This window comes from Alexandromys fortis, unplaced genomic scaffold (genome assembly GCF_014885135.2).
Source record: "Alexandromys fortis isolate MF-2015 unplaced genomic scaffold, M_Fortis_MF-2015_v1.1 scaffold_35, whole genome shotgun sequence".
Classification (NCBI taxonomy): Eukaryota; Metazoa; Chordata; class Mammalia; order Rodentia; family Cricetidae; genus Alexandromys; species Alexandromys fortis.
In genome coordinates this window covers 6,787,852-6,804,104 of record NW_026067913.1, presented here as the reverse complement: position 1 = coordinate 6,804,104, position 16,253 = coordinate 6,787,852, and the positions used below count along the sequence as shown (strand labels likewise).

General features: G+C 39.3%; 1 protein-coding gene across 2 annotated transcripts in view; it reads left to right on the top strand.

Moving 5' to 3' along the window:
- The window catches only part of LOC126499584 (signal recognition particle 54 kDa protein), a 63,928-nt gene that overhangs the window by 28,395 nt on the left and 19,280 nt on the right, over nucleotides 1-16,253 (top strand). The window contains exons 14-16 of one of the 2 annotated variants that reach the window (XM_050138866.1): nucleotides 4,351-4,521; nucleotides 7,482-7,577; nucleotides 9,136-9,588. In XM_050138866.1, the coding sequence (XP_049994823.1) occupies nucleotides 4,351-4,521; nucleotides 7,482-7,577; nucleotides 9,136-9,227 (359 nt within the window). In that variant the 3' untranslated portion in view covers nucleotides 9,228-9,588. Of the gene's footprint in view, nucleotides 1-4,350; nucleotides 4,522-7,481; nucleotides 7,578-9,135; nucleotides 9,589-16,253 lie in introns of those variants that run through there. The other variant, XM_050138868.1, reaches the window with a different exon arrangement.

The following is a 16,253-nucleotide window of genomic DNA, read 5'->3' as shown; positions in this document are numbered from 1 at the left end:
GCTTATTTTGAGGTAGATCTGAAGTAACTTGTGAGCACTGTCTTAAAGGGTTGTGATCACTGGACTGATTGATCATTGAAAGAAATTCAAAATACAACACTGCTCTGAGTTCCAGAGAAAGAAGTGTATGTTTTCATCACGTTGATAGAAGTAAATGGGGAAAGTTACAGTCAATTTCGAGAGAATCCCGGACTTAAAAACACTAAACGTTGGCTGGGTATGGTGGTGCACTCCTTTAACCCAGACACTTGAAAAGCAAAGGCAGGTGGAACTCTGAGTTTGAGGCCAGCCTGGTCTACATAGCAAGTTCTAGACTGGTGAGCAATACACTGGTGAGTTCCTGTCTCAAAATAATCAGGGCCTGGAGGGATGGCTCAGCAGAACTGACTGTTCTTCCAGACGTCCTGCATTCAATTTCCAGTACCCACATGGTGGCTCACAGCCATCTATAACTGCAGTCTTATGGGACCTGGTTTATTTTATTTTATTAAATTTTTTTGGTTCATTTAACTTTTATTTTCTGTGCATTGGTGTGAAGTGTCAGATATCCTGGAACTGGATCTTCAGACAGTTGTGAGCTGCCATGTGGGTACTGGGAATTGAACCCAGGTCCTCTAGAAGAGCAGTCAGTACTCTTAACCACTGAGCCATCTCCCCAGCCCCGGGACCTGGTTTATTCTTCTGGTGTGCAGCTGTATGTACAGACAAAACACCTCTATACATAAAGTACATAAATAAGTAAATCTTAAAAAAAGCCATTTATAAATAAATAAATTCAGTGGGTTTTTTTTTAATTCTCTTTAATTCTTAATGTGTACCTTTCAAATGTAAACCATTAGTGGGTATAGTTGACTATCATCTATCTTTTCAAGGTAAAGAAACTGAGTTTAATCGTGCTGAGTAAAAAATTGTCAAGGTCACTGGAGGTAGAGAGGCTGGGGTCAAACCTAAACATGTCTCTTGGGATGCTATCCTCAGTCAGTCTGTAGGATACATGATGGCTCTCACACCTCTGAAAGCCCTTCTATTCCTGGCAAGGGAGTACATACAGAAATGCCAGGCAAACATTTTGGTTTGACATGTAACAAAAAATTCTTTAATTAGAGTTACAACAAAGTGACACATACTTCTTTCAATTACCACAAGTTTATTTTTAGTTTCAATAAAATCCCAGTCTCTAGGCAAGGTCTTGCACATCTATGATCCCTGTATTTGGGAGGGGGAGACCGCAAGAATAGGAATTTAAGGTCATAGTTAAGGTTCAAGCCAGCTTGAGGTACATGGAAACCCTACCTCAAAAAAACAAAATAATAAAGTCTCAATAAAAATCCTTTTCATGTGTGTAGAAATTGGTAATACTGAGTCTCAAGCTTAATCAAAATGGGAAATGCCAAGACACTGGGTATGTAGACACACACCTATAATCCTAGCACTGAGGCAGGAGTACCTTGAATGAGCTTGAACTAGCCTAGGCTGTGTCGCAAGCACAAGGTCAACAACAGATGGAAAGCAACACTTGGTTTCAGAGAAACTAAATAAAAACAGTCTAGAAAAGGAAGAGATCAGGTTAACTGAAACATCTTGAAAACTGTAGACGTCTGATGTAACCGAGTATCAAGAGAAAGCGTTCTTTCTCCCTCGAGAGTCGTAAGATATTCTGTAATATTGTCTTCTAGAAGTCCTCCCGTTTTTCTTTCATCCCTGCATCAGGAGCTCTGAGAAGGTGTGTTTGTGAAGGGAGACAATTGACCCAGCTGTGTTGGTGAAGACAGTCTTAGCCTCACTCCTCTTTGTTGCTGAGCTTTGCAGAAATCAGTGTTTACATGTGTGGGTGTCTTCTGCTCCTGGATTCAATTTTGATATTTCATACATTTGTTCTGTAGTTTCTTGTTTTGTTTTTATGAGACAGTCTCACGAATAGCCTTAGCTGACCTGTAACTTGTTATGTAGGCCAAACTGGGTTCAAAATTGAGAGAGATCTCCTCCTCCTGCTCCTTAGTGCTAGGATTAAAAGCATGTGCCACCAGGCTTTGCTTCTCTGTACTTGGACCGATTTTAGAAACTCTGCAGCCTGTATTTCCTATGCTGTTAGCCAGTCACTGGGATTGCTAAAACTGAGGCCACCTACTGTTTTAATAGTGGAAACTGATTTTTTAAATTATTACTTTATATGTATGGGTGTTTTTGCCTACATGTATATTTGTTCATAATGTGTGTGCTGTGCTCGGGGAGGTCAGAGAGGGCGTTGGAGTCCTTGAAACTGGAATTATAGGCATTTGAGATCCTCTGTGTGGTCCTGGGAAATAAACCCTGGTTTTCTGGAAAATCGACCAGTACTCTTAACCATTTAGCTACCCCTACCTCAATTTAATTTTATTTATTTTGTTTTTTGGTGGGTGTTTTGTCTGTGTGTTTTGGGATAAGTTTTCTCTGTGTAGCCCTCCCTGATTGTCCTGAAACTAGCTCTGTAGACCAGACAGGCCTCAAACTCAGATCTGCCCACCTCTGCCTCCCAAGTGCTGTGATTAAAGCTGTGTGCTGCCACTGCCCAGCTGCCCCACCCCCACCCCCATTTAAAAAAATCTTACTTAGTTACTTATTGCCTGGAAGCAGCACTTGGTTTATGTGTGGAGGTCAGAGGACAACTTGGAGAAGTTGTCTCTCCTTCTACCATGTGGATTTCAGGGGTTAAATTCAGGTTATTGGGCTTGGCAGCAAACAGCTTTATCTGCTGAGCCATCTAAACTGCTTGTTAAGGAATGTTAGGGATGTTATGAGTGTTAGGCTAGGCATATCATCTGCCTAAAATTCTGTTACTCAAGAGGCCAAGAAGATCACAGTTTGAGCTCAGCCTGAGATACAAAGAAAAGGAGACTGAGGGGTGTTTTCTGTTCCATCTGGATTCTGTTTATTTTACTTGGTCTTTGCTTGTTTTGTTTTGAGACAGTTACACTGTATAATCCCCTCCTCCTATTTATTTTTTTGTTTTTAAGGCAGGGTTTGCTATATGTACCAAGCTAGCCTCAGACCTTGTGACCCTCCTACCTCAACCTCCTGAGTATGCCTGCTACCTTCCATGTAGCTCAAAATAGATATTTTGACTGAAGTCCACCTCATTTCTTACATTGCATACAAATAAAGGCAGAACAACTGCACCTTATATCTTGAGTGATCAAAAAGCTAAAGGAGACTTGTGAGTACACTACAAAAGGATTAGAATATCACCAGCTCTAATTTCTCCATTATAGAATGTACAAGAATTTCTCCATTAATTGGTCTTCTACTTGCTTATGAGATCTAAATTTGTAAAATAGGAGTTAGCAACTGTTTAATAGGTTGAATTGAGGTGAGTGTTTCTGTTCTGTTTTTGAAATAAGCCATATTCTCGTGATGTGTGGAGGACATAGAAAGAATAATCATGTGAAACACAGTAGTAGAGAGTTTCAGAAGTCCTCAGATTGTTTTCTTCCTTTTGAAGCTAGGTCTTACTATGTATCCCTAGCTGGGCTAGGTCTTGCTGTGTAGACCAAACTGACCTCAAACTTAGATCCTCCTGCCTCTGCCTCCTGAATCCCGGGATTAAAGGTGTATGCCTCCATGCCTGTTGGTTCTCAGAATGTTCTGTTTAAATTGTAGTTGAAGAATACATATGTTTGCTTTGTTTTTTTATTCTAATGCTATAAATATTTTTAAATATATTTTATATTAAAATTTTCAATTAGAAGCAAATATGATAAACATTACCATTTGTTAAATCTGTTTTATGGTTTGACCGTTTATGTGTTTATTGTTCTGTATGTAAGATCTTTCATAATGCACAAAGAAATGACGTGTTCTCTCTGTAAAAAGAAGCTGACTGGGGAGACTGCTCAGGGGGTGAGCACTTGCTGTGAGGCAAGAGGACTGAATTTCAAACCCGCAGAATCTGTGTACAGAAGCCAGGCATGGCTGTATGTTCCTTTGACCTTCTGTGCAGTGGAGACAGGACCCTAAGGAGCTTGCTGCTCAGCCAGCCTACCCAAAACAGCAAGTTTTAGGGTCATTGAGAGACCCTCTGTCAAACAGATAAGTTGAGAGTACTCATTTGTACATATGTATATATATCAACACATGCTCATACATGTATATGTGTGCACACATACCTTCCCCCATATCTGAGAGTTGGTGGGGTGCTTGCCTAGCATACAGGAACCCTCTGTTAAGACCCAGTGCTTCACTTGGCTTCATTTCTATTTTCTAATATGTTTCCATTTTTAGGACTGGAGGTGTAACTCAGAGGTAGAGAGATTGACCACTGTGATAATAAATGATAATCTTTTGTAAATGAAATTATTTGGTTCTTATCTGCAGAACTGGACAGTACAGATGGTGCCAAGGTCTTTAGTAAGCAACCAGGCAGAATCCAGAGAGTTGCCCGAGGGTCAGGTGTGTCAACAAGAGATGTCCAAGAGCTTCTGACGCAGTATACCAAGTTTGCACAGATGGTGAAAAAGATGGGTGGTATCAAAGGACTTTTCAAAGGTAAGAGGAAAACGCGCGTTATCACTTAAAAGATGAAGTTAAAACACAAAGCATTATTAGGAAAGTCATTGCTGAATTTCTTGTGTAGGGTTTGGGGCTTAACTCAGTAGTAGAGCCTGTCTGAGTTCCTGGGTTCCATCCCAGTACTGAAGAGGAAAGAGAATCTGAAGTTAATATTATAGTCAAGAACCACTAGGAGTTATCATGTGATACATGACTTACCTGTTTTTATAATCAAGATGGTAGACATTAATAGTGAAAGTGAGATTTTCTTTTTTATTTTACATACCAACTTCAGTTCTTCCTCCCTCCCCTTCTGCTGCCCCCCACCTCCTCCCATTTCACCCTCAATCCACTCCTTAGGGAAAGCAAGGCATACTAAGTTGAGACAGGACCAGGCCTTTCCCCCCTGTGTTAAGGCTGAGCAAGGTATTCCACCATAAGGAATGGACTCCAAAAAGCCAGTTCATGTGCCCGGGATAAGTCCTGGTCCCAATGCCATGGGCCCCACAAACAGATCAAACCACACAACTGTTACCCACACTCAGAGGGCCTAGTTGGGTCACATGCAAACTCCTTAGCTGTCAGTCCAGAGTCTGTGAGCTCCTATACTAACTCAGGTCAGCTGTCTCTGTGATTTATCCCATCATGATCTTGACCCCTCCTTGCTCATATGATCATCCCTCCTCCCTCTCTTCAGTGAACTCCAAGCACTCAGCCCAGAGCTTGTCTGTAGGTCACTGCATCTACTTCTGTCAGTTATTGGATGAAGGTTCTGTGATGACAGTGTAGTCACTAACATGATTATAAGGATAGGCCAGTTCAGGCACCGTCTCCACTATTGTTAGGAATGTTAGTTGTGGTTTCCTGGGAATTTCCCTAGCACCAGGTTTCTCCCTATGACCATAATGGCTGTCTCTGTCTCTATCAAAGTATCTCTTTCATTGCTCTCCCTCTCTGTCCCTCTCCCAACTCATCTCAGTCCCTCATGTTCCCATCCCCAATAAACATATATACTATAGAATATTTAGAGAATGTAAGAGTATATAAAAAGTGAACTCCTTTTCATTCCTCAGAGAATCCAACAAATGCTGTTGGAAACAAAAGTCAATGTAACTACTGATTATTTTCCATTTTGTCAAACATTCTTCAAAATATATTGATTAATTGGGTTGGCTATCACATGCTCATACTCCCACCATTCTTGAGACACGAGAAGCAGCAGGAGCATTGCCAGCTTGACCAGCTGCAATTCCTTAAGTAGCTGGGCAAGTGTCAGAACAGTACCAGCAGTAATTGTATTGTCCTCTCTCCCTTCCCTCCTCCTTCTGTCTGTCCCTCCTTCCCTCTCTTTCTAACCACTGACTCCTATTTTAGCAGTGCTTGTATCTTGCAGGCCTCTTAGATCTTTAACTGACTTGTCTGCTTTAGTGTCCTGGTCAGTTTCTAGGCAATTCCATGGAGTCAATTTTGTCTTCTTTGGTTAGAAGTATAATAGACACTTAAGTAAATTTTCTTTTTTTTTCTTTCTTTTTTTTTTTTTTTGAATTAGGTAACATTTTATTTCTTTTTAAGACTGTGGATTAACATAATTTAGGAAATGTTTTAAGTCTTGCAATCAAATTAACAAATCCTCCCATTAAAATAGATCTTTTTACAAATTATACAGTTGACACAAATACAGTATTAGTTGAAAAAGTATTTTCAGGAACACTCTCTATTATCTGATTACTCATTAAGTAAATTTTGTAATGTAGTTTCTAGTTTAATGGTCACATATTTTTCAGTACATTTCCAGTTTTAATTTTAAAAGTTTGTTTCTTTGTGCATGTAATGATTAGAGTTTCGTTGGTGAGTCACCTCTTCCTTGTTCAGTCCCTCAGTTTTTCCTCCCTATTGCTCTGTAATAACATCTTAGTATCCTTGCTTTTCATCTGCAAAGACTGTCCCAAGGTTATTTCTGCTTTCTAATAAATTTCTATTTTAGGGCTAGAGGTGTAGCTCAGAGGTAGAGTGCTTGACTAGCATGTTGAGGCTCTGGGCCCTAGTCCACCACCTCCTCTCCAAAGTTTCAAGTGGGCACAGTGTCTACAATCCCAGCAATTAAGAGGCAGAAGGATATCTTCAAGTTCCACATCAGTTAGGACTTTGTAGTAAGACTTATCTCAACCAACAGAACAAAGCTGCGAATAGTAGTATATACCTTTGATCCCAAGACTCGGGGAGGGAGAGGTAAGCCTGGTTTATAAAGAGAGTTCTAGGACACCAAAGCTACATAGAGAGACCCTGTCTCAGTCAATCAAACAAACAAATAAAAAGACATTTTAATGTAAGCTATGCCTGTTTATCTTTTCCTTTAATCTCTTTTACTCATGCAGTCTTTCCCATGTTGATGCAGCAGTAATCAGCTTAGTACTTCTTCTACTCATTTTTTGTTTGATTGATTTAGTGGGTCTGGGACTCAAACCCAGAATTTCATGCATGTTGTGTAGGTATTATTGCACCAATCTTTATCTTGCTCAGATTTATTTTTTGTTTGTCTTTTTATTCCTGCTGGAATTTATTTTGCTATGTATGTATAGTATAAAATAAAAGGATATTGCTTTTCTGAAGAATTTGACTATTCTAGCCCTCTTTTGATTTAATTTCTATAATGTAAAATAAAATACTTAAATTGATCTGTGTAATGATGGCCCACGCCTTTAATCTCACCACTCAGGAGGTCTTTGATCCCATTATTCAGAAAGGAGAGGCAGGTGGATCTCTGTCTAGCTTGGCTTATCAGTGAATTCCAGTCCAGCCAGAACTAACGCAGTAACACCAATGAAAAGCATTTCATACGATCCTTTATAAAGAATTTGTATTTTTCATCAAAAAGATGTAATTGAGAAAAATCTTAGTAAACTGTATATGATAGTCTATACCACATCAAAAACTAATTAAATTTTTTGTTTTATCAGGTGGTGATATGTCTAAGAATGTGAGTCAGTCACAGATGGCAAAATTGAATCAACAAATGGCCAAAATGATGGATCCACGAGTTCTTCATCACATGGGTAAATACAAAATCCTTGCATTTACCGATTGTAATATACAGTTAAATTTATGAGGGTTGTAGTTTAATGGTAAGACTATTGTAGTGGTTGAAGGAAGATGACCATCTGATTCTTGATTGTTAATCATTCTAGATAAGCAGAAGTTTTTTGAAGACTATGAAGAACTTTGTGTCTGTGTGTCTCTGTGGTTTTTGTGTATATGATGTGTGTGTGTGCTCATGCTTTCTTGCTCAGATAAGATCAAGGACAAACTTCCAGAGTCAGTCCTTGCCTTCTGCCTTGCTGTAGCAGTGTCTCATTGTTTTCGCTGCTGTGCTGTGTGTGTAGTCTAGGCTAGCAGGCCTATAGCCTTGACCTTGTTGAGAGCTGAGATTGCCGATGCACACTGCTGCGTGTAGCTTCCTGCATAGGTTCTGGGAATTTATGTCGTTATCAGACTTGAGCAACTAGCACTTTTGCTCGCTGAACCATCTCCCTAGCTTATAAATAAGCTGAGGTTTTATGTTTTCCTCTGCTGCCATTTGTGTGTATGTACGTGGTGTGTGCGAATATGTGGTGTATGCATTTGTAAGCTGGAACAAGTATTGTGGAGATCATGTCTTCCTCTCTTGCTCTCTACCTTTTTAAATAGTATCTCTAACTGATTGACTTGTCTCTTATTGAGCTAATTTGGTTGCAACTTGCTGTTTCAGCTAGTCTGGATGACTGACCACCAAGTGATCCACATGTCTCTCTCTCCTCCCTTCCTCCCAGGCTTGGAATTTTAGAAACACTGGCCACTGTACACAGCTTTTGTGCAGGGGCTGGAAATCCAAATCAGGTTTTCATGCTTGTGCACCAAATAAGCTCACTACCTGAGGAGCCATCTTCCACGCCCATTTTTTTTTTCTAGTTTTATAATTACTTTATTTTGTATGTTTATTTGGGGATTTGAGGGAGAGGGGTTTGAAACAGTGTCTCACTATATAGCTCTGGCTGCCCTGGAAGTTGGTATAAAGACCAGGCTGGCCTTCACCTGAGAGAGATCCGCCTGCTTCTGCCTCCCGAGTACTGGGATTAAAGGCGTGCGCCACCACTGCCCTCAGTTTCCTTTTCTATAAAGATTTTAGATAATATCTCATCAGGGGATTGTGACAAATAAGTAAGCTGATATATGTGAAAGCATTTAGTATGGTTCTGAGTGCTTAACAAATGGTGAATTCTTTTTCCATAGGTTCTTTGAATCACAGCCCCTATCCCGAATTGATCAATTTTATAAAATGAATTCTTGTTACAAGAAGACTTAGTTTTTGTTTAAACTTCTTGAGTGTGAACAGGAACTATTCCAAGATCTTTTCATGTTTTACCATATTCTTCATGGTAACTTTATGGAGCACATTTTCATTTTTTTTAGATGAAAATAAATCTAATAATACACATTTTAATTTGGTATAGTTTTAAAAGTCTACAGACTAAATTGCTGTCATTTTTTAGAAATGAAGGTACTTTTTAGGCAAAAGCAGTAACCATTTCAGAATCCACATGGTCATGACCTGTTTTAACTCTCTGTTCCTTCTAGGTGGCATGGCAGGACTTCAGTCAATGATGAGGCAGTTTCAACAAGGTGCTGCTGGCAATATGAAAGGCATGATGGGATTCAATAACATGTAAAGAAGATGCCTTAATAGAAACTGACTGGTTGATTATGTTATCTGCTTAGGCCTCAGTTTCCCTCCCTTTTGCAAGTGGGGGAGGATAATGTTCTTGCCTGTCTCGCCCTCTTCCTTCCCTATCATCTCCCTCCTGTCTCCCTTCTGACGGTTGTTTCAGAAGTCATCATATTCCTGCTTTAAATCTTCTGTTCGTTTCACCGTCATAACACTTCTTAAGTTAAACAAATCATGATGTCAAATTTTAGTTCGTGAAGGTTTTTAATTGTCTCAAAAGCCAAGCATCTATAAACAGTCTCGATCAGTAAATTACATGATATTGAAGGAAAGTCTGCAAAATAAACTTCAAGTGATAATTTAAAGGGTCGTTAACTTTCTTTATGGTCTAACGTGGTACCTTCCCCCCCTCCCCCGAAAGTAGACAAAAAGCTGGCAGGTACATTTCGAGGGAGATATGGTAGAAATAATTTAATCATGAATATAGGAAATGTTATTTATTTTAGAATAAAATAATTTATTACAAAAACCTGAGCTTTGCTATTTTAATTAAAATAAAAAATTTGGTTAAGAATTTGGTTACAGTGCATAATGATGTTTTGTATCCACCTTAAATTTTTACATGTTTTTGGAGTCTTATGGTCCTTGATTGTTTTTAAAGCTATTTTTATGTTTCTTACATACTATTGACAAAATTATATTTTAGTAATAGATAATACATAAATTTGCTAATGAGAAAGTAAAACAGTATTGTATATTAAAAATAGTAAGGGCACACAAAGTTGGTTGGGTTATTAGTAACTGTTGCTGCACATGTTCTTGTGGGTGCACTTGTACTTTAGCACATGTGTGAGGTTAGAGGACTTTTTTTTTTTTTTCCCTGTTTTACAGGTCTTGCTCTATAGCTCTGGCTGTCCTGGAACTCACATAGGTCGCCTACCTCTGCCTCCTGAGTACTGGGATTAAGTGTGAGGCACGACACTGGGTTTCAAACACAAATTGGCAAAAGTCAATTCTCATTTCACCATGTGGGACTAGGGGTTGAACTCAGGTCAATCACACTTGGCCCTATGTGCCTTTACCCACAGAGCCATATGTCATAGGCCACAGCTTTTTATAAAACAAAACTGTGTGTGTTCGAGTTCATGCGTGCACATGCCAGGGTACACATTATTGAAAGTCAAGACAACCTCAGGTGCTAGTCCTTGCCTTCTACATTGTTTAAGACAGGGTCTCTTGTTAGTTGGCCTTCACGCTTCTGGGGATTCTCAGTTTTCACCTCCCATCTTGCTATAGACGTGCTGGAACTACATTGCTACCATGTTTACCTTTTGTTAGTTTTTGGAGAAAGGCTCTGGCTGGTCTGGAACTCAATGACAAATCTGCTTCAGCTTCCTGAATGCAGTAATTATAATAAGTTACCTTTTTTTTTTCTTAAAGATTTATTATTTATCAAGTATACAATGTTTTGTTGCATGTATGTCTGAACACCAGAAGTGGTCACTAGATCTCATAACAGATGGTTGTGAGCTACCATGTGGTTACTGGGAATTGAACTCAGAATCTTTAGAAGAACAGCCAGTGCTCTTAACCACTGAGCCTTCTCTCCAGCCCTAAAAGCAGATTTTTAAATTTTTTTTTCAACAAGAAATAAGTATGTGAGGGGGAAACCTGTAAATTACCATTCTTTGAAAAGTATTCTCATAAAGAATGCAGTTCAGCTAGGCATGGTAGTGCTTAGCAAAGCTAGGATTCAGGAAACTGAGACAGGAAGATCAGGAGTTGGAGGCCAGCCTAAGTTATGTAGCCCTTGTCTCAAAAACCAAAAATGTAACAAAAGAATGCAACTGATTTTGTGTTTTGCTTAGGTACAGATATTATAGCTAATAATTATTGTTTAGTAGAGGACTATGATTTTCCTACTGGGCACTGTATTCTGAAAGAATTGCATATTTTGTGTTCTGCAGAATTGGCATAGCAAGGCATAGCTAGAGAAATCTGAGCTAGAGAAAATGCCAGTTAAATTGCACACTACCTTTTCTGGGTATGCGTGTTAGTGATTGTGTTTTCTGCGTATTTTGTCTTGACTGAATAAAAGTAAATGAGATGAACTTTTGGCCATAAAATCCTGAGTACCTTCTGCATGGGTTTTGGTATTTTTATGTTTGATTTGAATTTGTTTTCCAAAACTAAACAGTGGCAAAAGAACCATTAGAGATCAGGATGCCCCTAGGTCAGTATATTAGTAAGGGGTAAGGGTTCTCAAGAGTCACAGAACTTATTAAATAAATCTCCTTGTCTGTCTGTCTGTCTGTCTATGGGATTTATTGGAATGACTTACAGGCTGCAGTACAACATTGACCTGTTGTGAATGGAAAGTCAAGAATCTAGTAGTTGCTCAGTCCCACTAGGCTGGATGTCCCAGCTGTCTTTTGTATTCCCTGGAATCCTCCTATACCAATGGCCCGCAACTTTGCATTTTGATTGATTGTTGTTTCCTGTAATTGGTCTCTATCTGTTGCAAGGAAAAAATTCTTTGAGGGATGAGGACTGCATTTTATCTGTGGGCACAGAACGAATATTTAGATGTAGTTTAAGGTTTGTAACCTGATTTTTTTACATGTCTTCTTTCCTCGGCGACTGGTTGGCATCTCCCAGACCCCATCCTCCTCCCTGTCTTCATTTGGCTTTCCTACTTGGCTCTATCCTGCCTTTCCATAGGCCAAAATAGCTTTATTTATCAGCCAACGAGAGCAGCACATTCACAGCATACAAAGACATCCCACAGCATATAAGAACTAGTTAGGAACAAACCTAAGCTACAGGCTGAGCTTTCGTAATTAGTAAGTCTCTGTCCCATTTTTTTGGGAACTGGCTGGTGGGATCCAGAAAGACTCACTACACTGCAGCAGGGTACTGACAGCTAGGCAATTTTATGCTTTTAGGGTGAAACTAGACTTTATAAGACAGCATAATTATATTTTATTAATGCAAGCCTGTCATGTAAGATTTTGGGGCATTTTTCTTTTTTGAAATGGCCTCATGCACATGTAGTTTTGGCTATCCTTGAACTCACTTTGTAGACAAGATTGGCCTCGAACTCAACAGAGAGCTGCCTGATTCTGCCTCCTTAGTACTGGGATTAAAGGTGTACAGACTGTGTACAGCTGACATATATATCTAATATTTGACAACTCTCTTTTCCTCCAGTTAAATATATATCTTTTAGCTTCACTTTGCTTGAGAGATTCTTATTAGCCTAAAAACAGCAAATTTATCAATACTGATTGGATCATAAATGTTAAAGCAAAAGAGCTAAGAAATTGTATATAGTACCAGCTGCTAAGAGAGAATTGAAGTGTGCCTGGCATTAAGAAATGCCCAAAGCACTTATGATTCATCATCTTATTACTCCACGTGCCCTGTAAACACAAATGCTGTTGTATTGCTTTGAAAAAAAAAAAAAGCACTAAGAAAAAGAGGGAGCTGTGTAATATTCTAAACTTTTGACCAAGAGAATGAAGGAAGGAAAAGAAACAACAGGAACAGATTGCCAAGAGATGCAGGCAATCCTCCATGAGAACTTACAAGTATGATCTAGTCAAAAATTAGAGAATAGTAAGTTATCAGACCTAGAAAAAGAAAAAATCTGGGCAATGGTGGCTCAAGCCTTTGATCTCAGAGCTTGGGAGGCAGAGGCAGGTGGGTTTGTGAGTTTGAGGACAGCCAGGGCTACACAGAGTAACCCTACTTCTAGAAACAGAGAAGTGCCCATCAGGTCAGCAGTTAAAGAATGAGCGCTCTTTCAGAGGATCTGGGTTCAGTTCCCACACGCACAAGGCAGCCATCCACCATCAGTAACTCTAGTTCTAGGGGATTAACATCCTCTTCTGCCTCCAATACATGCAGCCAAGACACCAAACACATTAAATAATATTAAAGGGAAAAGAATTGATATTCCTGATACTTTTGGTATCTTTGTGTAGCCCTGGTGGAACGTTGACCAGGCTGTAGACCAGGCTGGCCTTGAACTCAGAAATCTGCCTGCTTTCTGGTATAGTAAAGGTGTGTGTTACCACTACCTAGCTGACATTTCTGACACTTTTTTTTTTTACAACCTAGAGAAAACAAGGTGGAACAGCCTGTTTGTGGGTATATTTTCTTTTTTAATTTTTTAAAAAAATGTTTCTTTTAGTTGGGTAGTGGCGCATGCCTTTAATCCCACCACCTGGGATCTAGAGTGGCAGGCAGCTGTGGACCCATTGCACGTGGGGGTTGGGAACAGGTCTCTCCCACCCCGGATACATGCTTTTTCCCAGAGATAAACTCATGTCTGCCTCAAGTGAGGAAAGCATATCGCGATTGCTGGTTTTCACATTCTAGGAGTTGGGCTGGCTTGCTGCCCCTGGAGGTTTTAAGTGCTGGGTGTGGCACACGCCTTTGACCGAAGCACTCAGGAAGCAGAGACGAGCGAATCTAGGGATTTGAGGCCAATTTGGTCTCCATAGTTCTAGGCCAGTCAAGGCTACTTAGTGAGATCATTTCTCGAAAAGCAGAAAGGAAGGCGTGCTCCTTAAAAGATAAAAAGGAAATGAGAATTATTGTTACATATGATTTCAACCTTTACTTTGTTCCTGGCAAGATAAAGGGTAGTAATCTCAGTTGTTATCAAAATGGTATAAGAAACAATTGCATATTTTTGATACTTATATGATAGAAAATTGGAGAATGAGTTTCATAGTTGATGTGTGCTTGAAAATTTTATAAAATTTTAATCTAGTTATTGTATTGATAGAAATAGTTTATGAGCTTTCTCTGAGATAAGACATTTATTATGATTTTTAAAGATCAGTAATAGAATCCTTGAGAGAATTATATTGTATATGTGTGTGTGTGTGTATATATATATATATATATTTTTTTTTTTTTTTGAGATAGAAGATCTTGTTATATTGCCAGACTGGTCTGAACTCCTAGACCCAGAAGACCCTCCTGCCTCATGCTTCTGTGTAGCTAGCACTATATGTATAGGTGTCATGGTGCCTAGCAGCACTGAAGTTCAAATCCTGGCCCTGCTCTTTATCACATCACGTGTGCTGTTGAGCAGATTAACCTGTGTCACCTGTTCTCATCTGTGAGGAGATCATTAAAGTGTTAGAGTTGTTCTAAGAAAGAAGCATTAATACAAGAAAAAACTTCAATAGGGTTGGTATATTGGCCTCCATAAACAAAACCACTGCTTTTTAATTTTCTTTTTGCCTGAAAGTGAGCAAAAATGTATTGTCATATTTCTCTTGTGTTATGTTTTACTCATTTGACTTTTTGAGGGGCCCACCCCGCCCCCCAGCTTCCAAATAAATCCCACACAGAGGCTATTAGTTATGAATGCCAGGGCTTTTCTTAAATTTACCTGTGTACCTTTGGCCTCTGGGCTTTTACCATTCTCTGACTGCATAGCTGGTCCCTAAAGTCCTCTTGTTCACCTGTTGCTCATTGTTCTCCCTCTGTTTACACCCTCTGCCTGGCAGCCCCACCTATCCTTGCTCCTGCCTCGCTATTGGCCGTTCCTGTCTTTATTAGGCCCACCAGGTGTTTTAGACAGGCACAGTAACACAGTTTCATAGAGTTAAGCAAATGCAGCGTAAACAAAAGTCACACAACTGAAAATAATATTCCCCAACACTCTTGGGTTTCATCATCACCATCATCAGTTGCGGGGCTGGGATTAAATCCAGACATATGCTGGGCAAGCGCTCCACCCCTGAGCTTTATCCCTTAACCTTGTGTGTCATATCTGATGAGAACATACCCACCTTAAGAAAAACATGCTGCTGAATAGGTAGGATAACTTGAAAAATAGCCCCAACTAAATGTATACACATTCAGGCTGGAGAGATGGCTCAGTGGTTAAGAGCACTGCCCACTTTTCTAAAGGTTCTGAGTTCAATTCCCAGCGACTACATGGTGGCTCACAACCGTCTGTAATGAGATCTGGTGCTTCCTTCTGGACTGCAGGCCTGCAGGCAGGCAGAATACTATATACACACAAAAAAAAAAATACATACACATTCACTCAAACATACACATGCACGCACACAGAGCTGAGAAAAAGTCATGGGAACATTGTGTTTGATGAATATTCCTGATTTTCAGTTCTTGTTCAGCCTTATTTTCCTGGTTTCACACAGTGGATAGATCCGGATTTGTCTTTATAGCTCTGTGTGCACCAAGTTTCAAGAAAAAGTATGTTTTCCAGGAGTTTTTTTTGGTCCATGCTCCAGTTTCCTTTAATGACAGTGTGAAAGGAGAAATATTTTGGCGTGTGACTTCATTGCCTACTTCCATTAGTTGAGCTATGACAGTTTGGAAATGACTATAAATGCTCAAAATAAGCCGCTGGGGTTTCTTCAATATTCTGTTGCTTCGAATAGTTGATTTATAATAAATTGTCTTTCAATTGTATGTGTTAAAATCTGCTATTTTAAGGAAATATTTCCAGTTTATTGAAATATAACTTACATTTTGAGTTTTTAGTAAACATGGTTGTTGTAAACTATGAAAACAATTCTAATTCAGCAGTGAAAATTGTAATTTAATGTTTGTTACTAACTTGCTAAATACCATGTGTTTATAGACACCTACATTTTAATAGTAATGATTGTTGATCGCCGCCATGGCAGTAAAAGGGAAGAGATTTTATACATGGAACTGTGTCATTTATTGGCCGATTTACAGACGTAACTATTGGCTCTTATTTCCAATCTACCACAGTTTGTTTTGTTGTTTGGGACTGTTTGAACCCAGTCTTTATGCCACCATATTGAATCAGATCATGAAATAACTCTTTTACTTCAAGCAAATTAATTTGGTTGTATTCATAACAGTTTTTCTAGTGAAGATTTAAGGAATTGTACTTTGTGCTTAAAGGTTTTTGTTATTGTTTGTAGATTTCCGTAAGGATAGGAAGTGTAGGAGAATATGGGTCAGAGTGAGGAGAGGAGCGCACTGTAGAGAACCATCACGTGAGGAT